We start from the raw sequence: 14,697 nt of genomic DNA, 5'->3' as shown, positions 1-14,697 counted from the left end.
CACAAGCTAAACAATGTCCTGAAGCTCCCTGCTATTTATTTGGAGACTTAGATCCTGAGAAGACCAAAGGCCCTGAGTGTGAAGCGGACCTAAGTGAGCTCCCCAACCTAGATCCAATACATCTGTGACTAGAGTGGGTGACTGTTGTGGTGGGGCAAAAACAACTCCCTCACAAACATTTGCAGGTTCTTTGAGGACACCAGTCCAGGGAGGACAAGACCTGAGCAGTCATTTGAACTATCATATCCATGTAACAATGGGCCTGTGAGTACACCGAGATGAGACACCTGTATTTCTCTGAGGTGTAGCCTAGCATGCTGCACCACATAAGTGCACGCCGCCATGTGCCATAGACGTTTGAGGCAATTCCAAAACAAAAATGACAGGGCATGCCTTTACATCTTGAGCAATGACCCACATTGTTTGGAACCTCTGCTCCGGCAAGAAAGCCCTGGCCTCTGTAGAGTCCACGACTGCCCCAATTAATTCTGTTCTTTGAACAGGTGTTAGAATAGATTTCTCTGTATTGATTAGGAGCCCCAGCATGTTGAAAGTGGACTGAACAGTGGCTATATTGGAGAGTTCTTGAGACCTGAACCAGTCTCTCACTAGCCAGTCATCCAGGTAGGGAAACACTTGGACTCCTGATCTTTGCAAGAAAGCTGCTACTACAACCATGCATTTTGTGAATATGAGACGGCTGTTGACAGGTTGAAAGGCAGTACTGTGATCTGCCAGTGGGATCCATTGACCATGAACCTGAGAAATTTTCAGTGGCTCTGGTGAATCGCCAGGTGAAAATAAACACCCCTTAAGTTGAGAGCAGCAAAGCAATTGCTGGGACCTAGGGAAAGGATAATGCTAGAGTAGCAATCTGGAATTTTGTTTTCTTTAGGAACTTGTTTAGCTGCTTCAGAACTAAAATAGGCCTGTGATTCCCCTCTGCCTTCAGGATTAGGAAGAAACAGGAATAAAATCCTTTCCCCCTGAATGACATGGACACTTCCTGTATGGTCCCCCCAAGGAGAAGAGACTGGATCTCCTCAGTAGCACACTCGCGTGAGAGTGGTCCCTGAAGAGGGACAGGGAAGAAGTGGGAAGGGGTGATAGAAATAAATTGAAGGGTGTATCCCAGTTTCACCATGCCTCAGACCCCCTGATCTGTGGTGATACAGATCCACACACTTAGGAAGTAGTACAGGTGGTTGGCAAAAACTGAGGTGAAGAAAGATGGTAGTTTGGTAAGTGGTTGACTGCTGTCAATGACAGGTCAAAATGATTGTTTAGACTCTTTAGAGGACCAGTTTGCCAGAACTGGCAGTTGCAGAAGAGTGTGGAGGTGGAGGTGCCTCTTGTAACTTCTGCTCCTCCTTTTGGACAGGTCTTGGGAATGCAGTGAGAAGGACTTAAATAGTTATGACTGCTGTGAGAGGAATAGTTTTCTTTATGTTGCCAGTGTATAAGTCCCCAGAGACACAAGGGTCACCCTTGAATCCTTAAGGTTATGAAGTCTCTTATTTGTCTTATCAGTAAAGAGTAGGGGGCCTTCAAATGGGATGTCTTGAATGGTTTGTTACACTTCCAGGGAAATATCTGTCAACTGCAGCCAAGATGAAGATCACATAGTGATGGCGGAAGCTATAGCTTGAGCCACACATTCCATGACCAGGCTGATTAGCAATGTTGTTTTGGCAACTAATTTGTCCTCCTCCAACATCATAATGAACTCCTGATTTGTCTCACCAAAAAGCTTGTCTCTGAATTTCAAGATTTATCCCAAAGGCTGAAATCATATTGACCCAGCAGAGCCTGCTGGTTCATGATCCTAAGCTGTAAACCTCCTGTGGAATAAAGTTTCCTGCCAAACAGATCTAGACTTTGTGTTTCTTTCCCTTTCAAGGTAGAGGCATGATGTTCCTGTCTCTTTTTTTCATTGGCAGCAGCATCTACCAGGGAGTCTGTAGAATGGTGATTATAGAAGCGCTCAAATCCCTCTGAAGGGACATAGTATATTCTCTCCATGCTTTTAGCACTGGAAGGTAGGGAAGATGGAGTTTACCATAAAAACCTGACAAAGTCCAGGACAGCCCCATTAATAGGGAAAGCTACCCTAGAATGTCCCGAGCAAGCTAAAATGTCCACGAGCCTGGGTGATCTTTCCTGTACCTCTTCTGGTTGAACATCTCCAGGTACAGCCAACCCCATCAACAAGTCTTGATGAGCTCTGGAATTATTAAGAGCAGGACTAGCAGACTCAGTCACTATCTTCTCATCAGGCGATGAAGAAGAACAGACTAAGGTTTGTTGAGGAGCTCCCTTCTCCAATTCCTCCATAGGAGAGTCCCTGAGCACTCTGTCTCCCCTGCACAGCCCTGATACGGGGGAAGGGAAGATAGTGACCTTGCTGCAGATGCTCCTGGCACCTAGGTGATATAGAAGGGTGGGAAGGGAGTAGAAAGAAGACTCAAGAGGGCCACTGACATGGAGGCGGGACCCAGCTAAGTGCAGGCCATTGGTCCTTAGAGTGCTGACTACAGAGGAGCCGACCCCATTGGTACCAGGAAGACTAGCAGAGAGTCTGGAGACAGGGGGACCAGCAAGATCATCACTGGCATCCCTCTAGATGGCACCCTATAGAGAGGAGACAAGTGTAAAAGCCACCGGTACCAAATGGTGCTCTGGGGCTGAAGCCACGACTGTGGGAGAGTGCACTTACAATCTTGGTACTGAGCAAGATTCTTAAAAAGCAGGGGAAGCTGGCCCACAATCTGGCTCCCTTGAAAGCCTTGGGTGTAGAGGACACCAGAAAGGGCTCCGGAGTCTGCAGTACCAAAAAATGTATTGGTACTTCAGGGATTGGGCTCAGCAGACCTTTCCCAGGCTCCAGAGTCAGTAATCCCTCCTGAGTGACAGACGGTGTCTGGGGATGTCTCCTCTTTGAACACACCTCCAGGTCCCTGCCTCAGCTCATTGCATTCACTGTAAACTTTAAAGGCCCTGGTACCAAGACTTCGGGAGATGTATGTTGTTTCTTCTTAGGTACTGGCGATGAGAATCTGCCTCTAGACTCAGTTAGAAGAGGGAGAGCACTCTTAGCCAACTCATACTTGCTTGGTTCTCTTTCCGAGTGGGAAGGTTCCAACAGCAGGCAAAGCGCAGACTCCTTAAGCTGATACTTGAGTCTGGCAGCCCTGTTCTTTTTCAATTGGATTTTGAACGCTCTACAAATGTCACATGTCACTCACATGCACCTCTGCCAGACACTTAAGGAAGCTGGGGTGTGGGCAGCTCACTGGCATAGACTTATTACATTACTGACAGTCTTTGAAGCCAGGTATTAGTCCAGAACCAAGCCCAGTATCCAACTAGGAAACCACTCTCGAAATTTAAGATCCTAAACTTATTATATCTCAATATGTACAAACACACTACACGAGATCAAAAACTAACTCTACAGGTATCATATACACTATAAGAGGGAAGACTTGGAGATACAAAGATCAGAGGTCCAACAACTGTCACTGGTGGAGGAAGGAACCGAGGGAGATTGGGGTCAGCGTGGCCCTTTACACATGTGTCGTGGTGCCAGGGCCCAGAGGGCATTTCTGCTGCCCCGATGGATAGTGCTGAGGGAAAAAATCTCTGACAACTGTGCATGAGGTGCACACACACCTACAGTGGAATGGGCATACACGATCACTCAAAGAAGAATTAAATTCAAGAGTCTGAAGACTGGAGGCAGGGTGAAACTCTGGCTTCACTGAAGTCAGTGGCAAAACTTCCACTGACTTCAGTGGAGTGAAGATTTCACCCAAGATGTTCTCAGTGAGGGATCTGCAACTGGAACTTTGCTAGCTGGTCTAAGATCACATGGCCTTCCACCATGCTTTGATTTAGTAAGTCTTTTTCTGTGTGAAGGATTTTGATTTTTTTAAATGAAGAGTCCCTTAAGCCCTTAGTTGACATTAGTACAGAAGTGACATAATGTGTTTTTTAAAATTGCTCAGATGCTTAGAGATCACAAGAGGCACGTTTTAGAAATGTAATAAAACAAAACACAATAGGGCACTGACAAAGCCTGAAACAAAAATACTATAATAAAAAAAACTTTTTGTATTTATTATGGAACTCTTCTCTTCTTAGAATAACCCAAGGCATACTGACAACATTAGAGTTAATTATTACTGAAGCAGCCTAAGTGTAAACATAAGAAATACTTTTAAATTCACAGAAAATGTGTGGAAAATAAGCATGGAAGAAGAATATTTCCAGAATTTCTGGCTGCAAAGACCAATCAAATATTTATTCAAAGAAGTGCTTTTTCTCTAGAAATAACCAGCAATGCCCTTGGTCAAAAAAATCCACCAGGTACAGCCTTCTTGATGTTCAGGAGGCTGAATTGGGCCCTAAATGTTTACATTCCACACAGAAACACAGGCAAATCAGATAATTCTCAGTTGCTGAACAAATCAAGTTTAAAAGTTTCATGGTCCATCTCTAGTGTTTTTTGAAAGCATAAAATATTTTAAATAAAACGGAACAATCCTACTGTACCATATTCCAGAGACTTAAACTCCCACAATGATGCCACTATGCATGTACCTTCTGAATTTTATTAAGTGGTTCTAGTTTAGTGTTCAAGGAAAATACCTCACTATATGTTTTTAAGAGAAGGCTGTGGGAGAGGGAGCGAAGAATCAGCTCACTGATAAAATCTTGCAGGAGAAATCCTTTTGAGGAGGCATCTATCTCTGGAATGCAAGGGTGCACAGTCAAAGAAGGGATGCTTAAACTAACACCCATATCACTGTCTAGGGACAGATGAATGGCTCTATTTCTCCTGTCATCAAAATTAGAAGTGAATTTGTAAGGAACAGGATCTCAGCTGTCAGCATGCCAGGCATCCCATTCAGATCAACACTGACATTTTATTACTCGCCCGAACTGAGCACTCTCACTGTCAGCAGCAAAACAGAATGTTTGGAAAATGCTTAGGGACACACACAGACAACAAGAGGGATGGCCAGAGTGACTATAAATACAAGGAGGTGGAGAAGAAAAAACACTGACTACAATGTTTGGGTGGGGTGCTTGCTCTAATGTTTAGCTTTTCACATCCGGCAAGGTTTGTTGTATCCTGCTGTGATGAGTCACTCAAAGTAGTTCAAACAAACAAAAATGTACTTAAGTTTTTGAACCTTTTCCTTTTCAGTTAAATGATGATAGATGTAGCTGTCAAAAATGACAAAACACTGATATAAATCTAACTAAAGAACATGCAGTTTTCTTTTGCTGTCTGTGATGACCTTAGAAAACACTGGGACTTATCTGGCTACTGATACTTTCACTCATGCAGAAGTAATAAAAGTATATATCTATTTATATATAGATATAGATAGATATAGCTATAATCTGCTAAGTGAGTAGAACTAGATCTGATCCTGAAATATCAGTGATTAAATCACACAATACCCAGTAAAGTATGTGTTATTGTGCCCCATTTGATAGATGAAGCTAGACTGTACCTCTAGGGCACTGCGATTTGCTGAGGATAGTGCAGGGATGCACCATCTGGGAGAAATCAAGCAGAGGATGCACCTCTTGGAAAAACAATGCTTCCCAAGCCTGCTTCCCACAGTGTGCCTGCCCTTCCCTAAGGGCTAGCGCAGAGGGAGAAGTCCCCGAGGGCAGGGAGCAAGGCCCCACCTTCTCCCTTCCATCTGCTGCCCCTTTTCAGGCATTGTTCATCCCCGGGGAATCACAGAGGTAACTGTGTTTGGGCTCCTCAAAGCGCAGGATCTGCAACTGCAGCAGGCCCTGCTCAGGGGATGCTCCAGTGAAGGGAAGGCTCTTTGCACCAACATAAAGGTCAGCCATAATCTAGCCCATAACGGGTGTTCTGGAAACCTAGACACATTGCTCTACCTGTGTTATTTGCTTCCTTGCCCTAACTGTGCCCCCTTCCCAGCCCTGAAGAGAGGAGCTACTAGCCCAATCTCTTAGGCTGGGTCACTAGTCGCAGGAGAACTTGGGACAAGTAACCGTGAATGAGTGAGTGCTCGTGACCCGTTTTTGTGTGTAGTATGGCCCACATCCATAGAGCTGAGTGTTTGTTTTGTATCAGTTGCGCTATATTGGGAGACATTCTCTTTATAAAATAAATGGTAGAAAGTCTTGTCAAAAAAACATCACACAAGAGATGAGGATAACACTCTGCTCATTGTGAAGCATAAAAGAAGGGAGGTTAGCTGTGACCTGCACTCAAGTAACACAGAGACCATTATTTGGGGGATTGGCTCATTAATAGTCATCACAGTGTAATCACATCCTCACAGAGGGGAACAATACCAAGAGGCACATTTTAGTCACTGGGGCTCATATACTGCATGTGCAGTGGAGAGGAGAGCAAATCCACAAGGGAAACTATGGTGAGGACCTGCAGAGTTGGAAAGTGATTAAGCCTGATGGTGGCCCAACTCCTCCCTTGGCCACATCACCCACTCTGCTAAATATAATATACTGCTAAATATACACAGACAGCCCTTTCATGCCTCAAACCTGCAGCCAATCCACATGTAACAGCAGCAAAATGGCTTTCTAAAGGGGCAGCATTACTCCCAGTGAGTGCTTTGTGGTTCCCTTCCACAGAGTCACAGCTCAGGGCAGTGGCTATTGTTCTTGCAGGCCGGGGAGGGAGCTGCATGCAAAGCAGTGCAGGAGGGAACCCTTCTGTTCAGATGAACATACTCCACAGCTGGGGACCAGGATCCTTACGGTCTCTTGGGCCTTTGCTCACTTTTTCTACATTATTGCCTACCTATCTGCCAACTCCATCAATCCAGCAGCCTCTGAAGAAAGAAGGGAAAATGGGGACTCTGTGGCTCATATAGAACAGGAAATTTTCTCCACACATTTGTTCCCCTGTATGTTATTTTTTGCAGGAGTGGAACATATAGGCTTCTGGTATTGAACTTCAAGACAGAGTGTTTGGAAAGGGTGGGGAGGTGTTAAGCGAGACACATTTGAAACAGCCCAAAGGGGAAAAAATAAGAAATTAAAATCCATAGAATCAGCACAGAAACAGGTAAAAATGTGTAGTTAGAGTTATTATAAGTATTACAGAACACCAGGAAGTAAGTAAAAACAAGAAGGAATAAGCACAAACAATATGTTGCCCTTTGCTTGTAGTAATGATTCAGCCCTATGTAGCAAGATACATTCAAAAAAACATATCCAATAAAAAGCAAAAATTCAGCCTAAGATATGCTAACAGAATGGGAATTGTTGGCAGGTAACATGCTACAGCTAAGAAAAAAATCTGAAGAACAAATACCTTATATAGAGAAAAAAATATTCATAAGTATCTAAGCAGTACTGTAAGAGCCTGCCAGAGTCAGTGGTTGGATGAAACAAACTTATACACAACAAAGAAACATTTTAAAAGGCTAGAGTGATGAAAAAAAAAAAGATATTGTTTAAATGATTTTTTTCATAGTGAAATATGGGGAAAAGAGTAATCCTAGGGCAAGCATTTACATGTAACAAAAGTGAGAAGTTTTCTTTTCATAAGAAAGAAAGAAAGAAAAGAGGCATTGAAATAGCTCTGGAAGTACAATTCTGGAAAATAAACGTTTTTGATGGTACTATAAAAGTAATTGAACTGTTACAAAATACATAATTCATCTTTACAATCAGCTATTACACTAGAGAACAGTACACCCGCTAAAGGACAACAAGGAGATAAAATTTATTTAGGGCTTGTCTACATGGTGTGTTAGTGTGCACTAACGTGTCACACAGTGACTATCTGAGTGGATCCTGCTAAAAGTTCCCTACTGCACATTGCCATAGTACTGTGACCTACATCAACAAACACTAGGGAACTTTGAGTGTGCCTCAGCAGGGTCCACACACAGAGTGTGCCGTGGAATTTGCATCCCAGCCGGTGCACATTAATGCACTACACAGACATAGACAAGTCCTTAGACTCTCAAAAAAGCTTGAAAATAAAGATTTTCTCAAGACTATTAAAGAAGCTCAAAACCCTGTGATGGAAGATAAAATCCTGCCACACATTCAAAACTAGTTAAGAGATAGAAGACAGAGTGTAGGAACAAGTGGCCAGTTCCTTGTGCATAAGGAGTTTATGGTAAAAAATGTCACAAATCAGTTCTAGAATCAGTGTTGTTTACTATCTGTTTATTAACTAGCTTGAAAATGGGATGAATAGCAAACAGAATTTTCTCACAAAACTAAATTACTTAGTTTACTCAAGACTAAAGAAGACTGTGAGGGAAAAAAAAAACCCTAGGAAGCTGAGCAACATGGTAGGTGATTAAATTTACTGCAGTCAAGTGCAAGGTAGCACACACTGAAAGAAAAAATTAAAATATGGTTATTCTTTGTTCAAAAAGGAGAAAAGTATCAGAGTTAAATAAAATATAGGAATAAAATATCAGCGTTATGAGCACCTGAGGAATGGAGGTTGTTTGTAACTCTGAAATGTTCGTAACTCTGAACAAAACATTATGGTTGTTCTTTAAAAAGTTTACAACTGAACATTGACTTAATACAGCTTTGAAACTTCACTATGCAGAAGAAAAATTCTGCTTTCCCTTTATTTTTTAGTAGTTTACATTATGCACGTTAAATGTAAACTACTAAAAAATAAAGGGAAAGCAGAATTTTTCTTCTGTACTGTATTTGATTGTTCCCCCTCTGCTGCCTCTGTATGTGTTCAATGTTACATCTGCTACGCTTAGTGACAAACGTAAGGTTTTACTAATATTTCTTCTCTTATCACTCCAGAGTGACACTGCTGCAGGAGAGTAAGCTAGATTCTATTCTGTCAAATGAATCATCAACAGGTGTTTTTTTTTAAACCAAGTTCCAATTACAAGCAGTTAGCTCTCAAGAGCCTAAGGATTTTTGCAGGCAAGTAATCTAGTCTTAGAGTCATGCTGTTGAATGCAATAGTTTATAAAGTGTCAACTATCCACAATTCAGTGGAGGATGAGACCCCTCATTTTCCATGTACTACCAAGACCTTGTTGGATGATAGTCTTTTGGCGCAGTTGCCTCCACCTGGTTGCTGTATTCAGTGTGTGTGTAGACTGCTTCTATATGGTCCTGAATAGTTCAATGAATAGAACTATAGTCATAAGAAAAATAAAACTGAAATAAATTAATACTTCACTCTGTTGTAGCATGTAATAGTCTGCACTGCACTATAATTTGTTCAATTGTATTTTAAAACTGAATTTTGGTTATAAGAAACTCCTGGAAAAGTATGGTGATTAAAAATATGGGTAAATAGATAAGGCCAAAAGCTGGAAATTTGACGAAAGGCAAGGAAAATTAAGTGTATTTGCATTAACTTATTCAGGAAATAATGCTCATAATTTAGTTAGGCTATTGAATCACCTAAATCAATTAGAAAAACTATTACAAAAATCTTTAAAAATAAACATGACATAGGTATTTCATTTTTTTCTGAAATTTATCAGTAATCTTAATGTGATAAAGCTTAATTATAACGTTTATTCACACACGTTTCAGATCAACCTGGAGCCTTATTGATGAGTCATTAAAAAACGAACAAAACAAACTGAAACAAACATGTGCCCTTTCTAGAAATGCACAAATAGTTAAAAAAATTACACTGGCTCAGTAGCTATATTAGTTACAAAATGTCATTTCAAAGCTCCATTCTTCCAGTTAATTAGTATATCAACATTCATGTCAGAATGCTAAATGCCATTAATGCTCTTTCATAACTATAGTTTTTGATTCCAGGCCAACTTTTCTAGACCGTCTTCTAAAACAGTGACTGCAATGTTAGACACACAATTATCTACAAGCACAAAACTGTGGGTGCAACTTTAGAGTATGGTTTTAGGTGTCCTCACAAATTTGGCTATATATGTGTCACCCTGAACTTATCTGAAACTGACTGTACAGTAGCAAGGATAGTTTGCCATGTTTTAAACAATAATTTCCGCTTGCTAGGAAAAAAATATTGCTTGCGTAACAAAAGTTTATGTTGCACAGTGCAGCTAGATTATGGCAATGACAAAAAATACAATATAAAATATAGTATTTTTTCTATTGGGGAATAAATGACTAGATAATGTATTAGTTTAGGTAACACAGTCCTATTGCAGAAGATACCCATTTCAGTATACAAATTTCATAAAAATGTACAGCTATTAGATACATATGTACTTCTTTAATCTTCACTGTACCTTTATCTCTGTTTTTCTCCTTCCCTAATGAGTCCAGTTTCTTTCTTAAGGATTTTTTCCTCTTTTGTCCATCTATAAGAGAAAGAATAAGAAATATGTGAGGAGAAAGAATAGTTGAAGTAGTGTTATCCATAAACTAGAATATATACGGTTAAATTGTCAATTGCATGAGTGGGCACACTGAGAGAGGAAAGGGTATAAGGAGCCTTTTACGTGTACGTATACGTGTGTGTGTGAGTGAGAATGAGACAAATGCCAGGGACAGTCACAATCCTTGAGTTCAGGAGAGCACTGAGACTCTTTCCATTCTGTGCTCCTAAGAGGGTCTACGGAGGAGGTGGGACCATAGTATGCACATCCACCCACACACCAGTTTGCACAGTGGAAAGATCTCAAATGATATGTAAGTATTAGGTTTCAGAGGGGTAGCCGTGTTATTCTGTATCAGTAAAAACAACTAGAAGTCCTTGTGGCACCTTAGAGACTAACACATTTATTTGGGCATAAGCTTTCGTGGGGTATAACCCACTTCATCAGATGCATGGAGTGGAAAATACAGTAGGCAGGTATAAATATACTGCACATGAAAAGACGGGAGTTGCCTCAACAAGTGGAGGGTCAGTGCTAACAAGGCCAATTCAATCAGGGTGGATGTGGCCCATTCCCAGTAGTTGACAAAAAGGTGTGAGTATCAACAGAGGGAAAATTATTTTTGTAGTGACCCAGCCACTCCCAGTCTTTATTCAGGCCTAATTTGATGGTGTCAAGTTTGCAAATTAATTCCAGTTCTGCAATTTCTCGTTGAAGTCCGAATTTTTTGTTGAAGAATGGCCACTTTTAAGCCTGTTATTAAGTGTCCAGGGAGACTGAAGTGCTCTCCTATTGGTTTTTGAATGTTACAATTCTTGATGTCTAATTTGTGTCCATTTATTCCTTTGCATAGAGACTGTCCAGTTTGGCCAATATACATGACAGAAGGGCATTAATGGCACATGATGGCATATATCATATTGGTAGGTGTGCAGGTGAACGAGCCATTGACGGTGTGATTGATGTGGCTGGGTCCTATGATGGTGTCCCTTGAATAGATATGCGGACAGAGTTGGCAATGGGGTTTGTTGCAAGGATAGATCCCTGGGTTAGTGTTTCTGTTGTGTAGTGTGTAGTTGCTGGTATTTTCTTCAGGTTGGGGGGCTGTCTGTAAGCGAGGACTGGTCTGTCTCCCAAGGTCTGTGAGAGTGAGGGATCGTCCTTCAGGATATGTTGTAGATCCTTGATGATGCGCTGGAGAAGTTTTAGCTGGAGGCTGCAGGTGATGGCTAGTGGTGTTCTGTTACTGTCTTTGTTGGGCCTGTCCTGTAGTAGGAGACTTCTAGGTATCCTTCTGGCTCTGCCAATCTGTTTCTTCACTTCCCCAGGTCGGTACTGTAGTTTTAAGAACACCTGTAGGTGTTTGTCTCTGTCTGAGGGATTGGAGCAAATGTGTTTGTATTTGAGGGCTTAGCTGTAGACAATGGATTGTGTGATATGGTCTGGGATGAAAGCTGGAGGCATGAAAGTAAGTATATTGGTCAGTAGGTTTCTGGTATAGCGTGTGTTTATGTGACCATCGCTTATTTGGTACTGTAGTGTCAAGGAAGTGGATCTCTTGTGTGGACTGGTCCAGGCTGAGGTTGATGGAGGGGTGGAAATTATTGAAATCCAGATGGAATTCCTCAAGGGTCTCCTTCCCATGAGTCTAGATGATGAAGATGTAGCGCAAGTATAGTAGCGGTACAAGCTGAGGAAGCATTGTTCTAAATCAGCCATAAAAATGTTGGCATACTGTGGGGCCATGTGAGTACTTACAGCAGAGCTGCTGACTTGAAGGTATAAATCGTCCCCAAATCTGAAATAGTTGTGGGCGAGGACAAAGTCACAAAGCTCAGCCACCAGGTTTGCCATGACATTATTGCAGATACTGTTCCTGATGGCTTGTAGTCCGTCTTTGTGTCGAATGTTGGTGTAGAGAGCTTCTACATCCATAGTGGCTAGGACTGTGTTTTCTGGAAGATCACCAATGTACTGTAGTTTCCTTAGGAAGTCAGTGGTCTCGAAGACAGCTAGGAGTGCTGGTAGTGTAGGGCCTGAGGAGAGAGTCCACATAGCCAGATAATCCTGTTGTCAGGGTGCCAATGCCTGAGATGATGGGGCATCTAAGATTCCCAGGTTTATGGATCTTGGGTGGCAGATAGAATCCCCTGCTCGGGGCTCTAGGGGTGTCTCCATGTAGATTTGTTCCTGCGCTTCTTCAGGGAGTTTCTTGAGCATATAGTGCAGTTTCTTTTGGTACCTCTCAGTGGGATCAGAGGGTAATGGCCTGTAGAATTTGGTGTCAGAGAGTCGTCTAGCAGAGAGTTGCTTGAGTATTAGGTGTTATTGTTAGACAAGCAGAAAAACCAGACTCCACAATCCTACTACTTATGCCTCACCTGTAGTCATGGGGCTATATTTCAGTTACACTGATACACAGCTAATATCTTGGGGACAGGTAGGGAGAAAAACAAGACTCAAGGAAGAATACTGATAGTCATGTCAGATGGTTGCTATTTGACCAACTTCAAAAACCAGATTCATCAGACAACGAGTTTTCAATCTGTGTATGTCCAGATCAGTTCCGATGGATAAGAATTTTAGAAGAACAATTGTTTCAATATAGTACATTTAAAAAAAAAATTCTATGAGGTATTAGGCACTGAAGAGTTCATGCTGCACGGTAGGCAGGTTTCTTCTTGACTCAAATATTTCAAAAGCCTGGCTACCATTATTTTCTTAAGAATATAATGAAAAGTCAACAAAAATGACATTATAACAGGTATAAACTCAATGCTCTAGGTTAAGTTATGTGCCTGCTTTAACTTGTCACTTTTTTGTGTTCTAATATCAAAAAACTATAATAGACCTATATTGAATGTAGGCACTACTCTAGCTAGTGATTAACGCATGTTTACTCTTAACATGCTGTTTTTGTAATACACAAAAGAAAACATATACTATATTTGTTTCATTTGTATGGTAGCAAGAGCAACAAATATTGCCTCAGCATGTTTTCTTATACAAAGCAATTTCACAAAGAGGCTTTATGATTAGGGTTATTCAGCAGACATCTTACCATATAACAGTATTATTCATACTTTTTACCATTAGGTAGACAGAGCTATTTTTATGCACTTTCAAATATAAATCTGAATACCGTCCCTGTTAAGAACAAAAAAGCATAACAGATTTTAGAATAAAATGTCAAATTCTGCTCTCAGATACACAGTGTAAATCAGAAATAATTCAACTCAGGTTCAGAATTTGCCCCACATTTGGAGATATCCTCCATGTGAATTTCTTTCTTTCTTTCTTTTTTTTTTTTTTTTTTTTTTATAAATGTCTACTGATTTTGGTATCTCTACATTTTAGACATTGAAACTTCCATTCTATAATAGCGTTGCAGACAGCCAAAAGACATGCTTTCTGCCCAAATAACATTATGAAAAGGACCATATTTAGAGCAATGCTGTTTTACTCTCAATACACTCAGCTGAAAGCGGTGTCAAGCACTGGCACAAGAAATATGGGCAAAATTCTAAAAAATGCACGAGTAACACTTGCTGCACACAAAAATTCAGGATTGAACACATGCAAATGTATGTACGCACGCAAAGCCCCAATTTACACACGAGTGAGCCTTAGCTTCTACATCTTTGTGATGTGCCTTTGCAAGCTGGGACATAGTGCACAAGTTGTCAGGACCAGAGAAGGGGTTTGCATCAGAAAAAAGGACCAGTTTGGGGGGCGGGGGGAGAAAGAGAATTCAGAGAAGAGTCTTTAGCAGAGTGTATCCTTCGGGAACAGAAAGAAAGCCTTAGAATACCAGGGGAAAGTTACTCATCAGGTAGTGTAGGTCATCATCCATTCCTTTCCTTTGAACTTTAGCTATGAGTTGATGGTGGATATAAAGGAAAACCTGTGAAATGGGTTGAAGAACAAGTGGTGGGAGAACAAAGTGAAGGATATCCAACAACTTGCCTACACCCATGACATGCATGGATTCTTCAATACTACCAAAGCCCTCTACAGACCCCGCCCCCAAGGGTTAACTCTCCTTCGATCCAGGGATAGAGTCAACATTTTCAAGGACAACAAAATCAATCAATTCATGATGGAAGGAACCCTTTGAAGACCTCCTGAATCGTAACTCCAATGTTGATGAAAACATCTTAGATTTAATCCCTCAACATCCCTTCAAGGAGAACGTTAGAACCCCATCAGCACTGAACAAGATAAAGAAAGCCATCTAACAGATGAAAGGCATCTGGAGCTGACAGAATCCCTGCCAAAATCTTCAAAGGAGAAGAACTGGCTCGTCAGCTTCACACCCTAATCCTCAAGATCTGGAATTTAGAAGCAATCCCAGCCAACTTTA

At 41.3% G+C, this 14,697-nt stretch overlaps 1 protein-coding gene across 4 annotated transcripts in view; it reads right to left on the bottom strand.

Moving 5' to 3' along the window:
* ARHGAP6 (Rho GTPase activating protein 6) overlaps window positions 1–14,697 on the bottom strand; it is a 532,224-nt gene that overhangs the window by 47,758 nt on the left and 469,769 nt on the right. For all 4 annotated transcript variants that reach the window (XM_050963496.1, XM_050963506.1, XM_050963515.1 and 1 more), the window contains one exon: window positions 10,245–10,316. In XM_050963496.1, the coding sequence (XP_050819453.1) occupies window positions 10,245–10,316 (72 nt within the window). The remainder of the gene's footprint in view (window positions 1–10,244; window positions 10,317–14,697) is intronic.

Source organism: Gopherus flavomarginatus, chromosome 1, assembly GCF_025201925.1.
Source record: "Gopherus flavomarginatus isolate rGopFla2 chromosome 1, rGopFla2.mat.asm, whole genome shotgun sequence".
Taxonomy (NCBI): Eukaryota; Metazoa; Chordata; order Testudines; family Testudinidae; genus Gopherus; species Gopherus flavomarginatus.
This window is presented reverse-complemented; position numbering and strand designations above follow the sequence as displayed.